At 44.1% G+C, this 19,058-nt stretch overlaps 1 protein-coding gene across 2 annotated transcripts in view; it reads right to left on the reverse strand.

Annotated features, from left to right (window-relative positions):
• Positions 1–2,677: 2,677 nt before the first annotated feature.
• The window catches only part of ITFG1 (integrin alpha FG-GAP repeat containing 1), a 314,466-nt gene continuing 298,085 nt past the window's right edge, over positions 2,678–19,058 (reverse strand). The window contains exon 18 of one of the 2 annotated variants that reach the window (XM_073605835.1): positions 2,678–11,268. In XM_073605835.1, the coding sequence (XP_073461936.1) occupies positions 11,209–11,268 (60 nt within the window). In that variant the 3' untranslated portion in view covers positions 2,678–11,208. Of the gene's footprint in view, positions 11,269–17,168; positions 17,451–19,058 lie in introns of those variants that run through there. The other variant, XM_073605834.1, reaches the window with a different exon arrangement.

Genomic DNA, 19,058 nt, shown 5'->3' on the forward strand with positions numbered 1-19,058 from the left:
GAATTAACAGAAAGGTCATTCAAGCAGTCCCCACTGGGGCAATCATAAGATGCAAGTCTGTCTCACGGTCGATCCAACGATATAGTGCGGCAGCAGTATGAGAACTCTCGTATGCAGTCATGGTTCATGTAAAATCAATGAGACATATATAGTGCTCTCCGTTTTGACTAAAAGAATAAAAATGCTACTTACAAACATAGCACTGCAACCCCAGTGCTAGGATGCGAGGTATACAGCATATCACATGTAAAACAAGAAAGGTGGCTGTAGTGACATCATGGTACCCTCCCGCACGCGTATCGTCCTTAAATTCGCTGAAGAAGTCCCGCCCACAGGGACGATACGCGTGCGGGAGGGTACCGTGACGTCACTACAGCTACCTTCCTTGTTTTATATGTCCTGACCTTTAGTATTAGGACACTGACCTGTCCAGGTATCCCGCGATGTCGGCGCCCCTAGCCGATTCGTGCATCGGCTTCGGGTACAGGCATCGGCATCCTTACTGAGGGAAACAGGAAGCACAGCCTGTTTCCTACTGCACATGCGCGAGTTGCGCCGTGCTTTCTGAATCCTCCTGTTGTCTTCTGGTACCTGTGTGTCTCCCAGAAAGCAGTGGGGGGGGGTGGTGGAAATGTCGTAGATCGCCGCATCACTGTGTGGCAATCTTACCCAGAAGTGGGAGCGAGTACCTGGTTTTGACAGGTATCTGCTCCCCCCCAAAAAGTGCCAAATGTGGCAGTAGAGGGTGCGGAGCGGAGCTTTCATTTTTGGGTGGAGCTGCGCTTTAGGCCCTTTTCACACTTGTGCGACTTTTCCTGCGACTTTGGACATCAGAGTCGCATGAAAAGTTGTACCCCATGATAACCATTCATGTCTGTGTGACTTCGCACTGACTTCAAAGTAGTCCCTGCTCTACTTTGGTCCTAATTTGATGCGAGCTGAGGTCCATGGGTTCCGTGAAATCGCGGCCGCAAAATCACGAGACTTATAAGTCAGGGTGTGGCAGTGTGAAAAGAGCCTTAATGTACAGTCAGCTGTAGGTGAATCATCATTGGCTATGATTAAAACCCACTGAGGGTCGATAGGCGTGAGCCTGGAGCACTGAATGTTGTATTCCCTCAAGTAAATAAAGTATCAGAAGAGCTACAGCTGGTGCATATTTTTCAGGCGTTCTTCTGGGGTAGAAAGGTTGAGAAAGGCGGCATCAAGTCATGATTTGAGCTGGCTTTGTACACAGAAGCACAGTCATGCTGGAAGAGCCTTCACCAAACTGTTCCCACACGGCTGAATGAGAACAATTGTCTAAAACGTCTTTACGTGTTGTAGTGTGAACAGTGACCTTCACTGGAAACATCTTGTGACAGACCCAACCAGGACAGGGGCTTTTGGAGGGGACTATGAGTTAGCCTTCTACCCACAGATCATTGTCCATGGAGGAGACCAGGGTTTTTGCCTGCTTCTCCCAGTCAGAGCATGAAGGAGAGCCGGGTCCTGAAACCCTTTGACTGGCCAAGAGTATCTAATGGGATTTTGCGACCAGGAAGTCCCCAGAACAGTGATGCTTCTACAAGAACATTGTGTTGAACAGATCGTGCAGACGCACCTTCACCAGCCGGGGAAATGGAACTCTTTTTGGGCATTTGCCCATTGGGAACCCCACTGCCAGCTGAATGACTCATACGTTGTTAAGGACGCAGTGGCCCGCTACTTAACAACCGATAATTGACACTTTTTTTTTTTTTTTACACTTCAGCTGTCAGTGGGGGGAATCCCGCTGACAGCTGAAAGAACTGAGCCTGATAGTATGGCTTCTGATCAACCAAACATCACAGTGCTTGGGAAGAACCAATTGTAATTCAGATGAGTTAAGTGATAGTTTTTAGTAAATCTTTTACATTTTTGCAACTAGATTGTATTTACTTATATCGAAATTACAATCTATTTGCAATAAATATATAATAGACAATGGGAGCAAGTACTCTCATTGTACATTATATATTTTACACTTTTCTGTACTTGTTATAATACTCTCTCTCAATAAAATTTTATTGTGAAAAAAAAAACCCTGATTTTGACAGGTACCCGCTCCCACCTCTGCTCCGACCACCTAGGCCTGGGGGTAGGCAACCTCAAAGTTCGCCCCACCTCTCCCCGCAGCCTCTTGGGACATGTCACAGGTCCCAGGAGACTGCGGGACCATTCATGGGGCGCAGCACGGTTCATGCAATGCGCAGTCGGCTGTGGAGCCGCAGGGAGTCACAGCTGGCTGCCCACAGTTAAGATGCCGGCGCCTCGAAGACTGGCAAAGAGCCGGGTTTGGTGAGGACATCGCTGGACCCGGGGACAGACAAGTGTGTGTTTTTTTTTAAGTCAGCAGCTACAGTATTTGTAGTTGCTGACTTTTACATTTTTGTTTATAGGGTGAAGATGCTCTTTAACAGCAAAACATCCTTTCCATGGGAGGTTTCAGGTCTTTTCAACTCTTGGCGACTTTATATTTTTAGGAGGATGCTGGAGCAGCCGAAGGAAAATTACATGAGATCATACAATCCCTACACAGACAGGAACCCTGAAGGAAAAGATTCCCAGGGCCCCAATGCTGTAAGGTTAGCCAGTTGGTCATGACGGGGTCCTCTATGATGAACATGGACATACAAGGTCTTCAGAAACCACCAGATTCTGTTGTTTTATTTTCCTTTAATTAGAGATCATGGTTAACAATACACAGACCAATGATTATCCTCCTGACAGTTTAATGTCTGACAGAAGATGACGAGTCAGAGTGAGATAGCGGAATGTAGCATTTCCTATACAGATAACGGCAGAGCATTCATACAACATCGTACAACATGGAAAAGTTTCTCTGTAAACCAAACATTCAAGTATCTATCGGCAGTCATTTCTTTACAGTGGTAGCTAACAGATATTTCAGATGTGTGTGGCTTCTGGTTGAGTTGAATCGTGTTCTGGTTTCTTATATGTCTCAGGGACTTCAGCAAGAACATCAATTTTGCCCAACTGCTCCAGCCTTAACAAAATCAAAAGATATTGCCACTCTACCCTGGTGGACCCTCTATAATTTAGAAAAGGAAAATCAAATATAAACTGGTTGGTGGTCTTTAGGTCCAATCTGGATTAAACTGTATTGCCGAAAATAATGTGGACCTCTAAACTGTGATGGTTTAGTGTAGTAGACTCCAAACTGTGGCCAAGGGGCCGGATACACCCTTTTGATTGCCTTCATAACTCCTATTGATACCTTCAGCAATCCAAATAAAACTTGCACTGCCGCTCTAAGCTGAGACTGAGATCTCCCCGCCGGTTGCAGTGAAGGGAGCTGGTGTCCCCATTCAGAGGTGTAAGAGCATTATCAAAGAGAAGAAAAGGCGCTGCTCACCAACCGAGCTCATTAGTATGTAAATGAATGTGGCCTTAGCCAGCGCCGCTCCAGCCAAGTTCCCCTGACAAGTTTTGCCCCGCTCACTAGGGCTTGGTTAGAGAGGTCTGTGACCAGGCCCCAGTGAGTAGCAAGGCGAAGCATGTCAGGGGGCGTGGCTGGAATGGCGCTGGCTGAGGCCACATTCATCTACATACTAATGCACTGTGGTTTGGTGAGTGGTGCCCTTTCTTCTCTTTGATCCTACTGATATCTTTCTTCACCAATAGTGGGGCATAATTCCTCCCACTGACACTGGGGCATAAGTCTATAAATTGGCACCAACAATGGGGCATAATTCCTCCTACTGACACCAACAATGGGACATATTCCTTCCACTGGCACCAATGATGGGGTACTATTCCTCCCACTGATACCAATAATGGGGCATAAGTCCTTCCATTGACACCAACAATGGCTTTTTTTAGTCCTAAAGAAAACAGATACAAAGCCAACAATACATTCCCTTTAATGAGGGGAACTGGAGGTGCTGTGAAACTGTGGCTTATGAAATTCATGCTTGTTAGATATTCATACAAGAATCTCATTATTTATTGATACATGAACTTCTTTGTAGCCGTAATAATTTATGAATGGAGGCTGCATGTGGTAAAAGTATTTTATAGGAGATTGTTTTTATGCTATATTCAGAGTTGTCTTATTATAGTTAATAGGACAGTCTCTGGCTCATATTTTAGAGTATATATATATATATATATATTTATGTAAAGGAAAAAATAAAAAAAATTATATATATATATATATATATATATATATATATATATATATATATATATATATATATATTTTAATATAATATATTTATGTAAAGGGGAAAAAAAAATAATATATATATATATATATACATATATATTTTTTCCCTTTATATACGATTTGAATTATCACTTCAACATGTTTGTAAATGATCCTCTTAATGTAGTAAATTATTATTTTTAATTATTTTGTGTACACAGGCCACAAGGTGGGGTCCAAGCGAAGTATTTTCTTTTTCTTTTGCTTTTTTTTACCCCTAATAATTCAGGATTGGGGATGGCTACTATATAGCCATAACTTGTTGGGATCTGCAAGGTTCGCTCCAAGGCAGGAAACCAAATTGTGGTGTTGAAACAATAATATACCCCACGCAGAGTCTGTTTATTGTGGATGGTATTAGTATGTATAGTCTAAGCCAGCCTTTCTCAACCTTTGTAACATGGAGGAGCCCTTGAACCCTTTTCGGCTCCAGGGAGCACCAGCTAATAAATATTATATTTACAGCTCACAGTACATTAGTGTGATGGTCAGTGGGAAGAATGCTCCTTAAGCCGGCCATAGATGGTTCGAATCTCGGCTTGTTCAGCAGGAATCAGCTGAGATTTAAACCATCCATGGGCAGGCTGATTGTACCAAATCGATCGTCAACAACGAGCATGTCGGATTTTTACATGCAATTATTGCCAGTGGCTATAGCCACTAGCAATAATTGTGTTCTCCCCCCGTCTCTCTCCCCCCCGCACCTCCCCGTGCCCTCCTTCCCTGCCAGGAGAACGTAGTAGCTCTGCCATCAACACTGCCTGTTGATGAGGGAATCGAGGTTGCAGGAAAGAGAATTGAATTATCTATGGCCTGTCGTACACTTGTAGTCATTGAGAATTACCCCCCCCCCTTCTTAAAGATAGTTAAAAAGAACAATGGTGTCAGTGGTTACTCAGCAATTGCTTATTGCTCAAGGAACCCCTAGAAACATCTGGAGGAACCCTGGTTGAAAAGCTCTGGTCTAAGGAGTTTAATCAAATCATTGTAACTTCCGCTGTGAGAGAGAGTGACAACTTTGTTTTACGGCTTTGTGGGAGGGGCAGTGACACCATCTACTGGGAACAATCTCACCACTGGAGTCCCCAAGAGATTTTGGAAGTGGGGGGTTATTCAAGACACCAGTGCCCACACAAAACTGAAGTATCATTAGATGTAGATGACGTTTGATAATAAGGGATCCCAGTAAATATCAGAAATAGTTAAGTGTGCGCCTCAAAGGTAAAAGACAGAATATTTAAAGGGCTTGGATTGGATGAGGAGTGTAAAGGGTGAGTTACATTTGCCTGGAACCAGTGGTCCTCTTATCCATACTACTACTCTTTCAGTCCTTTGGCCAGAGGCTTCCCAGACTGCTCACCTGCTCTGGATGTTGGAGATTTCAGCCTAGACTTACACAGGGCCGGTCTCACAATACCCCAGAGCAAAGGGCAGATTCTGAAGGATATTGGCATTAAGTTTGGCCACATGCAGCAAGTATAGTTTGCAAACCTCATCCGCATCCTCCAGTCCACAGATTACCACTTAAGGGCTTAAAGTGGAGTTACCCTTTAAATATCAATCGTTACAACACACTTTGAGCTTTAAGGGTTAGTCCATTCAAACACTATGGGGGAGATTTACTAAAACTGGAGAGTGCCAAATCTGGTGCAGCTTTGCTTGGAAACATGACAGCCGATGAAAACATCAACTGGGGTGCAGACATTGCTGGATTTCTGGACAGGTAAGTGTCCTAATATTAAAAGTCAGCAGCTACAGTATTTGTAGCTGCTGACTTTTAATTTTTTGCTGGGGGGGGGGGGGGGGCCGCGCAGAACTCCACTTTAAGCTTTAACAATAAAATCTGGGAGCTGATTGGTTCCTATGAGGCTCGCAGAAGATTTTGCACTCTCAAGTTTTAATAAAAAATCTCCCCCATTGCATCTTCTGAAGAATCCATTGGCGTGCGCCATCTTTTACATAAGATCCTGTTATTTACATAAAATGCAGTTGCTTCATTTACAAATCAGTTTGGCAATCCTTCATTTAAAAAAAAAATAAAACAATACTGCCTATAATTAAATGTAATAATAATTACCAAATTTCAGTTTTTAACAGTCACGAAGACAGTCCATAACTCCGAGCACATTCCCAGAATTTACAGGCTTGGCATCAAGTAAGGCCAGCGAGCAATGAGACTATGTAAACTACAATAACATACAGCAACCAATCAGAAACCATCGTGGAGCTTGTTGCATCAACACAAAATCTTATTGGCCGTGTTACTACACTTTGCACAGCATTTGTGTCCCTTTGCACTGCTTTACTAAGTCATCAAGCAGCTTGTCTTTAGCAAAATCCAAAACTGAATAGTTTGCAATTCCACCTGCATATCAAGGAGAAGATGGAAGGAAAACCTGAATTAAGTCCCCCATTTTGTATTTTGCACGTTTGCTGTTCGCACTCTAAGGAGTGCCTATCATACAATGTTAACACACAACTTTATTAAAACTCTTGCAGGGACAGACAAACAGCAAATCGCAGAAGAGTGGTGGAGAAGACGCTGCTGCAGGCTCCCTTTAGTGCTGACCCTAAATCTAAAAGCAGTGGTTGCCAACCTTTCGGACCTCACATACCACTAAACTAAACTTTTTAAAATCCCGTGGACCACTAACATGAATTTTGCAAGCCTTATACACTCAATGCTCCCCACCCTCTGCATCACACTGCTGCCTTACACAGACTCATCATTGGATCTCACCTCCTAATCCAGCCAAGTGCCCAAGCTCCATGCTTCCTTCCCAGTCTGTGATTGGAGCTGCCATTCGAAGTTCCCTCTTTCTTCATCTTCCCTTCTTTGCACTACTCCCGACGCCTCCCTCTGAGTTCAAAGGAGCCAGAACTACAGAGGAGGCATTGCGTATCAATGCGCGCTGATAGTATTGACTGTCAATGCGCATTGAGAACAACACTGGAGACAACATTGGGTGGTACACATCTGTTGATTTGCGGCAGAACCCCTGGGGACCACCAAAATTTTCTCGTAGACCATGAGTGGCCCATGGACCAATGGTTGGCGACTGCTGATCCAAAGGCTTAGGCATTTGATTATGTTGTCTTTGCTAAAGGGAAGAATTTGATCACATGAGCATGTGCTGAGGCTTTCAGCCACGTGGCCAAAACTAATAGGTGCTTGTTTCAGCAGTTTCTCAAAGCATTTTATTCTTAATAAAACACAACTAACACTGGATGGGACTTCAATCATTTTAGGCTTTCCGTTGCTTTTATTTTTCACCCCTAGAAAAACTGTTAAAACTGATTTATGCTGATGTCTATGTGCCCACTTTAAGGGTTAGTTCCTTAAAAAAAATGGAACAGAAAGGTCCCCAGAAGAGAAAAGGTAGAGTTCACTTGTTTCTATGGTGCCCGTGTCTCCTACCTCCCCTCAGTTCTAGCTCTGAAATCCCTGTGAGTCTCTTCAGCATTCGACTTTCCCTTAAGCCATTTTGGCTGAGATGACATGACCAATGCCTAGGCAACCGGTCACCTAATTGGATGCAGTGGAATCCCAGGGCAGCATATGCCCGTGTCCCCTGCCATGTGCTGAGGCTCCATCCTCCGCCCCCCCTATACTACTGTTCGGTCCTGTAGTGACGTAGCGGGTGGAGGAAGGAACCACATTATGCAGAGGGGGCCACAGACATCTAACACTCATGAATATGTTGAATTCTGAAGAGACTGTTGAAAGCTGCCCAGGAAAGGATGGGAGGTAGGTGTCAAGGGAGGGGAGCAAATACTGTAGCAGAGACCTCTGAGCTCCATTTTTTTAACAACACGAAAGGGTCACTAAGTATTATTGATCATTAGCCTGAAGCTGTCTCTTATCAGTTTGTCAGTTTCAAATGCATATTACCATGCCATATTGTTTAGCAATTAATTTGCTGTTTGCTTATTTAACCCGGCAGTGAAAAGGCTACAAACACAGAATCCAAATCAGGTTTTTACCATCAGAGTGGTCAGAGCAACGAAACGCAATGGGTGGGGATTTACTAAAACTGGAGAATGCATTATGTGGTGCAGCTCTGCATAGTAACCAATCAGCTTCCAGGTTTTCTCGTCAAAGCTTGATTCAACAAAATTAGAATCTGATTGGCTACCAGGCACAGCTGCACCAGATTCTGAGCACTCCCGTTTTAGTAAATCTCCCCAAATGTGTGATTGGCTGCTGTTAGTTGTCGCATTTTGCCCATAGCTCTCTGTCTTACTAACGGCCATTAACGTTCACTTTTAACCTTACATAGTACATAATTTTGTCACATTTAACATCATTGAAAAAAAAAATCCCTTAAATCTTCCAGTGTTCCATTAATTTTGTGCAAACATGCAAAAATCATTAAAAAAAGTAACAGACATCACAAATCGTTAGCAATCAGTCACACTCAACGCTTCCTGGACGTTCTAAGATCAGAACCCAAATAACAAATTACACCCCGTTACATGAACTAAAATACCCCCCCACCCTTTTTTCTTTTATAAATAAAGAGTATCCATGTCCTTTTGCCTAGGCTTAAAGGATGATAAATTAGAGCACACGTTTTAATTAGCAACCAATAAATAAAGTCTGATGCAAAATATGCGGTATGAGTTTTCCTGGTCTTCGCTGTCTTGTATTCTTGCTGTTCATTCTTTGGCAAACTTGCCACTTGGTTGCTGCGTCCTGCTATAAAATTGACAAGGTTTCCAAGGAAAGAGGTCCTTTCCATACACCGACAGTTCAGTGACTTACAGCCTTATTACAGCAAAATTCTCTTAGAAGATGTCTTAAGCCAACCCCCCACAGGCACTATAAGGTTCTAATTTCTGCTGTTATGAGCATGGACTCCCCCTTCTCGAAAAGATAGGGTCTATCTGAACCGGACAATATCAACCAGGGTTCCTCCAGAGGTTTCTAGAGGTTCCGTGGGTGGTGGCTCATCTGAGGCCACTTGGCAGAAGTGGCCTCAGATGACACCAAAGATCCTTTTAGCTGTCTGCATGGGTGACACTGTAGCCACTGCTGTAAGGGTGGCATTTTTACCATTGGCCACCAATGCAGAGGGCTTTTTTAGTGATTTCAGCTACAAATGTTCCTCACTTGTTATCTACACACACCTTTCTCAACCAGGGTTCCTCCAGAGGTTGGTAGAGGTTCCTTGAGCAGTGGTTGATTGACCTCCCATCTGATGGTTCCAAAACAATAAGCTGCATTCTACCCTAGCACCCAACTCAATACATGAGACAATGGTTCACAAATCATGGCCTCTGCAAGCCATCTAATAAAAAGTTTCTCAAAAGGATGGCGCCATGGTGAAGATCCTCAGTTAAAAGAATAGTTTATTGGCATGTCGGGCTAAAATCCAGCCATCTGACAGTGCCTGCATGGTTCCAGGGCCAACACCAGCTGCATGACACCAATTATCTTTTTAGCTGTCTATGAGGGTGGCATTGTAGCCTGCACTGTAAGAGTGGCATTTTTCCACCGGCCACCAATGTTGTGGACGTTTTTCCCACTGGCCACCAATGTAGGGGGCTTTTTTTCTCCATTGGCCACCAACGCGGGGAGCTTTTTTCCCTATTGTCTACCAATGTAAGGGGCTTTTTTTCCCACTGCCCACCAATGTAGGGGGCTTTTTTTTCCATTGGCCACCAATATTGTGGGCATTTTTCCCATTGGTCACCAATGTTGTACGCATTTTTCCCACTGGCCACCAATGTAGGGGGCTTTATTTCCACTGGCCACCAATGTAGGGGGCATTTTTCCCACTGGCCACCCACTGACCTTTCATTAATTTGATTTTGGTGGTGTTTGCCAAAATCTCAAAATGATTCCTAGGGTTCCTCTGGGATGAAAAGGTTAAGATAGGCTGCTCCAATTACTGTTGTGTATAGAACTGCAAGGAGGAATCACCAAATATAGTGTTATTATCTTTATTGTGCCCATTATATGGGAAAGGGCTTAGCTTGAAATTGAACCTATACCAAAAATACTTCCCTGCTTCCTGGCCCCTTACAATAGTACAGACCTGTAATGCTAACTTGTCCTGCAGAAGATGCTTCTTCCAACTTCTTATGGGTTTGGCGATTTCATAATCAAATGTCTGGCCATTGGTCATGTGATCATAGCTGAATCCGAGTTCAAGCAGATCTGCTGACTTCTCAATCCTTGGTCCCTTAAGCCATTTTGGTTGAGATGACATGACCTATGCCTAGGCAACTGATCATGTGACTGGATGCAGTGGAATCCCATGAAAGCATTTTTGCTGAAAAGGTTTTACAAGCTTTTTCTACCAATTACTGTAACGGAGCAGGATGGGAGGAAGGGGGGGGTTTAGATTTAGTTTAACGTCTATGTGAAAGTGGAGGGCTAAGCGAATACGGAGCCTTAGGCTTCATGTACATTGGCAGCTCCTAAACTTGAGTTTAGGAGCTTTTGGTGTTTTTTTTTTGCCAAAGCTCTTAAACTCAACTCCATAAAAGCCTATGTGTCCATGTAACACTTTAGCTTTTAGCAGAGTTTAGGAGCTGCTGCTTTTAGGCCTAAACCTCCCACTCGTGAACGTGGAAGAATCGCGTTCAGGATTGGAATATTTTGACTGCTGGGCGCGGGAAAACGTAGCAAAATAGCGGTAAAAACGTGTTTTGCATTTTCCCGCGGTCAGGTTAGGGTAAGTGTACATGTAGCCTTAATTTAAAACTTCTGGTTGTCAGTGAAGGTCCTAACATAAAAGCTCAATGAACAGAATTCACCCAAACAAAAAAGGAGCTGATTTCAGAAAAGGGCTCAGAATTCGTGCAGCCCTCAGCCAATTTATAGAAGTTAATGAGCTGAAGGTTGTAAATCGCTGAACTATGCCTTCATCAGTAAGTGAACAGAGATGAACTTTTTTCCAGGAAAACCACTTTTAAGCCTTTATTCACAGAGGAAAGCTGTTTCTGAAGCTTCACATGGCGTCGAAATGGAAGCGATGGGCTTCTTGCCGCTTCTCCCGGTCGTCTGCTTTCTGAAACACAGAAAAAGGGAAACAAATTGGTGTTGTAAAGTGTCCCAGCGGATTTAGGGGGCTATTAAGAAGTTTGTTCACGAGCCTTTAGGATTTTGCTGGTTTATTATTCGTTAATATGGGTCCGGGTTATATTGGTAATAATTCCACTGTTAGTGTTAATGATCCAAAACTTCTCATTCCTAACGATCAAGCAAGTCATTAACTGCTAACGAGCCCCGCTATTACACACTGCAAGTAGCCGAAACAGCTCACGTCCTGCCACTTAAACGTAAATTAAAAATAAAGCACTGCTCATTTTTAAAAAGACACCACTTCAGAGCTGGATAATAATGATGAATGTGTCAGGCGGTTGTTTGTCTGGGTGAGATTTGGAGGACTTTGGTAGGACACGGAGGGAGCCCCCGCACTTCGAATCCAATACAAAATTTAATTTTAACATTTCCAATTTAAAATAAAAATGCCATAACAAACCTAATATATTCATCAATAGCCACAACGGATATCAATCAAGAGAAGAAGAAGAAGAAAGTTTGCAGAAACGCAGTAGAGTCCATTTAACTAGGTTTCCTATGGTACATGTTCACATATATGCGTTTTGGGGGACTTTTTTTTCTGTGTTTTGCGTGTAATAGACTTCAATGGAATTGCACCAGAAACATAAGTATATAGTATATAGCTGGTCTTTTAAAATTTCACTGCTTTTTGGGGTGAATGGGTAGGGGTACGATGTACCCCTACCCATTCACATAGGGAGGGGGCGGGATTTGGGGGCCCCCTTGTTAATGGGGGCTTCCAGATTTCAATAATCCCCCCGCCAACAGACCCCGACAACCACCGGCCAGGGTTGTCGGGAAGAGGCCCTTGTCTTGAGGGCAAGGTGCTCTGGGGCGGGGGCATGTTGAGGGCATGCGGTCTGGTATGGTTCAGGAGGGGGGGCACTCGCTCGTCCTATCTATTTCCTGACCTACCGGGCTGCATGCTCGGATAAGGATCTGGTATGGATTTTTTTTGTTTTAAATATTGGCATGGGGGATTCTTTCCAAATCTGGCCTCCTCCTTAGCAACCAGCAATATACAGGGTGTTTAAGAGGGAAAAAAAAAAAATACATAAAACGCAAAATGCATGAAAATTGCATGCAAAAATAAAAAAGGAGGGTTTGAAAACACAAAGCGCAATGCAAAACGTGCCTAAAAAACGCATCAAGCGCAGTCGCATAGATGTGAACCCAAATCTAGTGTGAATCAAGCTCAGCATATAAAGATGGTCATCGGTAAGGTTGCAGAGGTCGGCAAGCAACTGGCTGGTAGATGCAGAGGTTGGCAGGCAAGTGGCTGGTATCAGCAGAATTCAGCCGGGAGGCAGCTGAATGAGAAGTAATCGCTGCTGTGCTTAGAGATGGAATGCAGGCTATCGCTGTGTTGGTGGCTTCCTGGAGTCCTTAGCCCGCTTGGCAAGGATCGGTTGCACTCAAAGGTGTCGGGGATGATGTCACTATGTTCAAGCCCTCTTGGCAAGGATTGGCTGCACTTGGAGGTGTCGGAGATGATGTCACTATGTTCAAGACCCCTTGGCAAGGATCAGCTGAGCTTGGAGGTGTCGGGAATAACATTACTACGTCCAAGCCCCATTGGCAAGGATTGGCTGCACTCAAAGGTGTCATGGAGGACATCACTACGTCCAAGCCCCCTTGGCAAGGATGGGCTGCACTCGGAGGTGTTGGGAATTACGTCACTACATCCAAGTCCCCTTGGCAAGGATCGGCTGCAATCGGAGGTGTCCGGGATGACGTCACTACATACAAGCCCCCTTCACAAGGATCAGCTGCACTTGGAGGTGTTGGGGATGATGTCACTACGTTCAAGCCCTGTTGCCAAGGATCGGCTGCACTCGGAGGTGTCGGGGATGAAGTCACTATGTCCAAGCCCCCTTAGCAAGGATCGGCTGCACTCGGAGATGTCAGAAAAGACGTCACTAGGTTCAAGCTCCCTTGGCAAGGATTGGCTGCATCTGGAGGTGTCTGGGATGACGTTTACTATGTTCAAGCCCCCTTGGCAAGGATCGGCTGCACTCTGAGGTGTCGAAGATTACGTCACTATGTCCAAGCCCCCTTCACAAGGATCGGCTGCACTTGGAGGTGACGGGGATGAAGTAACTACGTCCAAGCCCCCTTGGCAAGGATCGGCTACACTCTGAGGTGTCGGGGATGACGTCACTTTGTCCAAGCCCCCTTGGCAAGAACTGGCTGCACCTAGAGGTGTCAGGAATGACGTCACTATGTTTAAGCCCCCTTGGCAGGAAGCGGCCGCACTCGGAGGTGTCGGGAATGATGTCACTACGTCCAAGCCCCCTTCCGAGTTCAGCTGATCCTTGCTGAGTGGGCCGAGGACTCCAGGAAGCCGCCAGCACAGGGTGACAGCTTGCATCCCATCTCCAAGCACAGCAGCTGCCTCCTGGACGAATTCTGCATCTACCAGTCGCTTGCCTGCCGATCTCTGCAACCTTACAGATGAACATCTTTACATGCTGAGCTTGAATCACACTGAGCGCATTTAAGCATTACTACAGGTTACACTTAGATGGTGCGCCTCCTTTTCTTCTCTAATTTATGTATATTAGGCTATCTTAAGACCTGATCCTGAGGAGCAGCAATCATGACCTCTTTCACTGGGGACACAGAAGCACTATAGTTTTACATTTATACTTTAATATAGATATAAATCCACTTTGGGCTTGCAAATGCATTTGGTGCACACAATTATTATCTTGCAAAAAGTAGCAGTGACTGTGAAGAGAGCAGAGCTGTGGGAGGGACCCAGCAGGCTCCACCCACTGCAGGCTGGCTGTAGTAAACGACAGAAGGGGGTGGAGACAAGACCAGTCCCCCTGCACAAGGAGAGAAACCAGCAATCAGTGGCCTTTATTTCAGGAAGTTTACACTGGATTACTGCACAGATCTGGAAGAAATACACAAAGCACACCAAGATTCAAGAAGCATACATGTAGCTCTTGCATATACTGTGAACAATATTTTCTTATTCCTGAGTTCAGCTTTAAAGGGCCAGTTCACCCAAGCTGATATTTTAATTATTAAACGGGTGGGGCTGAATATAGCTAAACTAAAAACAGTTTGATTTAGATATATAGACACATTTATCCCTATTAATCCTGTTTTTACTGCTTCCCTACCTCCGTTTCTGAATGGCAAAATGGTGGACTTTTTATTCCTTCAGTGCTGTTTATAAATAGCACTTTAGGAATAGCCTTTGGACAGCAAGTGCGCCCATAAATGGCTGCGAACCATCAGAAGAAAGCTCGGTTCACAAACAGAGTACAGCTCTGTACAATGTGAACGCTGTGATGACCAATAGTGACATTCCAAAGAGGGTCATCTTGGAGGTGTTTCTACGTTACAACCATTTTTAATTGAATATTGAATAGGATTCATTTGAGTACAGTATTGAATGACCAAGTAATTGTTAGTCTTATCACAGCACTGAAAACTGCAAAAAAGGCCTGGTAATAAAGGAGTACATGTGACTATTCAGGGTCACTTTTAAAGTCTCCCGGGTGCCATAACCAGTCCCTGGACCCAGTTAAAGCCTCTACCTGTGTGACTCCACTAGTTAAGCCATAAGGAATTACACAGCTTTGAATGGTAACATATTCCTTGAAGGACTTGATTAGTAGAATTCTAAAAACAAATTAGTAATCCTTTCAGTGCCACCATCCCAAAAAATATGAATATTTGGATCAGGTTCTTGAATATACCACTAACAAAATGCAAATATAACATACTACAAAGGTTCAATTGATGGACCTATCACAATTTTAGTAGGCATGTGTTCCTAAAATCAGCATATCAGTGCATACATTCATTTTTTTTTTTGCAATTTTTTTTACAACGTATACAACATTGCCTTAGGCCAGCATCTCTCAACTATTTTACCCCAGAGGAACCCCTAAAATAATTTTCAGGTGTTCTAAAACCAATTTATGGGTGGTCAGTTGGAAGAATTCTTACATTGATGGCCAGTGAGAAGAACGCTCCTTACATTGGTGATCATTGAGAAGAATGCTACTTACATTGGTGGTCAGTGGGAAGAATCTTCTCACTGACCATCAATGTAAGGGGCATTCTTCCCACTGACCGCCAATGTAGGGGCATTCTTCCCACTGATCACCAATGTAAGGAGCATTCCTCCCACTGACCACCAATGTACGGGGCATTCTCCCACTGGCCACCAATGTAAGGGGTATTCTTCCCACTGACCGCCAATGTAAGGGTCATTCTTTCCACTGACGACCAATGTAAGGAGCATTCTTCTTACTGGCCACCAATGTAAGGGGCATTCTTCCCACTGATCAATATGTAAGGAGCATTCTTCCCACTGGCCACCAATGTAAGGTGCATTCTTCCCACTGGCCACCAATGTAAGGGGCATTCTTCCAACAGACCACTAATGTAAGGGGCATTCTTCCCACTGACGACCAATGTAAGGGGCATTCTTTCCACTGACGACCAATGTAAGGGGCATTCTACCCACTGACCACCAATGTAAGGGACATTCTTCCCACTGGCCACCAATGTAAGGGACATTCTTCCCACAGACCACCAATGTAAGGAACATTCTTCTCACTGGCCACCAATGTAAGGGGCATTCTTCCCACTGGCCACCAATGTAAGGGGCATTCTTTCCACTGACGACCAATGTAAGGGACATTCTTTCCACTGACCATCAATGTAAGGGGAATTCTTCCAACTGACCACCAATGTAAGGAGCATTCTTCTCACTGGCCACCAATGTAAAGAGCATTCTTTCCACTCACCACCAACATTGGTGGTGAGTGGGAAGAATGCCCTTACATAGATAGTGAGTGGGAAGAATTCCCCTTACATAGATGGTGAGTGGGAAGAATGCCCCCCTTATATACAGTTATAGGATTAACTGGTGACACATTGTTGGCTTTGCCAAGTGCCATTGGCCCCTGAACTATACAGACACCATCAAAGGGGAGGTAAATCAGCCACAGCTCAATGAACCTCTAGAAAACTCTATAGGAACCCTTGTTGATAATGGCTGCCATAGGCAGTACACCTTTTTATCATCTCATGTTTCATGTCACTGACAATAAGACATGACACTTGGGGGTCGATTTACTAAAACTGGAGAGGGCAAAATCTGGTGCAGCTGTCCATGGTAACCAATCAGCTTCTAACTTCAGCTTGTTCAATAAAGCTTTGAGCTGCACCGGAATTTGCATTCTCCAGTTTTAGTAAATCAACCCCTTGGAGACATAAGACGTGACACTCATCTTATTGACATGAAACATGAGTTTGTGAAGAGCCGTACTGCCGAAGGCAATGTTCTATACGTTGCTGCGGACAAAACAAAACTGTATGCAAAAAAATATAATGTATGCAAAAAAATATAATGTATGCACAGATACACTGATTTTATGGATGTACGTCCAATAATCGTGTATTAGGTCCATCAACAGATCTACTGTATTTTTTTTATACATAAATTACATATTCTTTGGTGTTTTATTCAAAGCCCCGCTTCCAAATATTCTGTTTATTTCTTGAAGCAACAGCATGACAACGTTTTTCTATTGAAAGTCACTTTATAAAGATCAGGTGCAGGTTCATTAATTACAATATGCTAATTACAGGCATAGGAAAGCCAGACATCTGTCACTTATGCTATCTGAGGTGACTTTTAATCCTTCCAGAAAGAACATGACATGAATCTGAACAGCGATGAGGAAGCATTTTTACAAAAGTAATGAAGAGAGAAATGGGGACACAAGTTTTATTAAAAGGGGTAACATTACAAGTCCTTATTAATAAATTCTAGACACGTCACAAGTTTTTTTTTTTTTTAAAGCTCCATCTTTATATCTTTAGGTTCTAGAGCTCTAGTCCAATCAATTTGCCTAGGCATGATGATGATGAGGTCATCAGTCTGCTGCAGGCAGGAGGAAACATTTCCTCATTCTCCTCTTTCCCCAGTGACCAGACTGTACATTGTAATTTTGTAGATGTGAAGCTGAAGTAGGGCCTGATCTGTGTCAGGAAGAGAACATTACATGATTGTATCAGCTTTGAGTCAACACCTAATTCCCTCAAGTAGACGGTGACCCTGGATGATGCCTGAACATAGATGTCTCTGTCCTTCTGAAGAGAAAATCAGATGAAGGTATTGTCAGGAGAAGTACTGTAATCTCTGAAAGATAATGGCTACCTGGAAGTGTTACAATGAGACATTACTTAGTATTAACATGGTGAAATAATGAATAATAGAGAATTATGGCCAAAGCTTTTTTTGAGCATACTTCTCTTCTGGGTTACAGAAGTACACTTACTTTTACTTTCCTGCGACCCAGAATCAGCAGACAGCGGGCTAAAGTCCGCTGTTGGCTGATGTCATGGAGCGGCTTCAGGCTCTGGAAGGATAGGACAATAATATCTGGATCCACCTAGATACCTGATTGGCAGCTGGCTCAGCTTCTAAGCATGCCTCTGACAACCTGAGCCAGCTGCTCCTGCTCGACAGTGGCTAAAATCCGCTGTCAGTTAATACCACAAAGCCGCGCCAGGCTCTGGAAAGGATCCTGACAATGTCCAGAGCCACCCAGATGCCTGACTGGCAGCTGGCTCAGCCACTCATCATTGCTGCTGAGAGCCTGAGCCAGCTGCTCCCACCACCTCCCCAGCTCAGTGTTCCCTAGAGGGGGCAGAGCAGAGAGCACTGACTGACAGTCGCCATTCTCTGTTCTGAGAAGACTGATAACTAAGTGATCAGTGGTCATGTGAGCGCTTAGTTCTCGGGCTTAGAAACGGAGGGGGACGGACATTTCTTGTTCCCCTCCTTCCCCCCCATCTCTTTTCTTTTCCTGCTTTTGCTCCTTTGAGACTTTCTTTCTAAGTTCTTTTAATAATAATCTCGGGTCCTATATCCCAACTTCTGGTTCTATTGAATGTTTATCACAGTATGGAACCTGTTATTTCTTCAAATTTACATTGTTAATATTTTTGAAGGCATCGCTCTTGGTTTAGGACCTCTGGGTTAGTCCCTCGCTTCTGGTTGACTCTTGGAAGAGGGTTATACTAGCTAGACTGTGCGGTGGAGGGACTGGTGCAAGCCAGCCGTCCTCAGCTTAGAGCTTCAGATGGTCTTCATTGTAGTTCAGACCGGTTGTTATTGAACCTGTGGACTGTTCCTGGATAGCTCAGCGGTTGTGAGTACCACAAGATTAAAATACAGGACTATACTGATATTCCTCGATTTTGAAACTACTGTATGCCTTTACCATTACTGATAGCCTCAACAATGTAAAAACATATACTAAATTGTATTACTTTATTTTGTAAAACGAAAAAAAAAACGATTGAAACAGAACCAGAATGGGACAGCTGCAGCATCACTGTAAGAGTCCAGGGCTTACTACGCATGCACCAATGGCGCATTGCCGCAAGAGCAAATCTGTGCCAACTGAGCATGCGCCAAAGATGCCTCAGGGTGCCAACCCGCACCTGCGCAGAAGACTTGATGGAAAAGGGAAGGAAAATGCCCAGGCCCCGCACAGGAAGTGACCTCAACCTGATGAAAAAAGGCAGGAAAAGACCCAGGAGGCGCACAGGAAGAGACCTCAAACTTCCCTATATAAGCCCAGCCCAGACACTGCCAAATTGCTGGATTATCTTCAGTCCCCCCTTGTTCCTCTGCTAGTGTGTGATCTGTCTGAACCTGTTGTGACCTGGAAACCTGTTTGACTACTCTTG

This window comes from Aquarana catesbeiana, linkage group LG11 (assembly GCF_042186555.1).
Source record: "Aquarana catesbeiana isolate 2022-GZ linkage group LG11, ASM4218655v1, whole genome shotgun sequence".
Classification (NCBI taxonomy): Eukaryota; Metazoa; Chordata; class Amphibia; order Anura; family Ranidae; genus Aquarana; species Aquarana catesbeiana.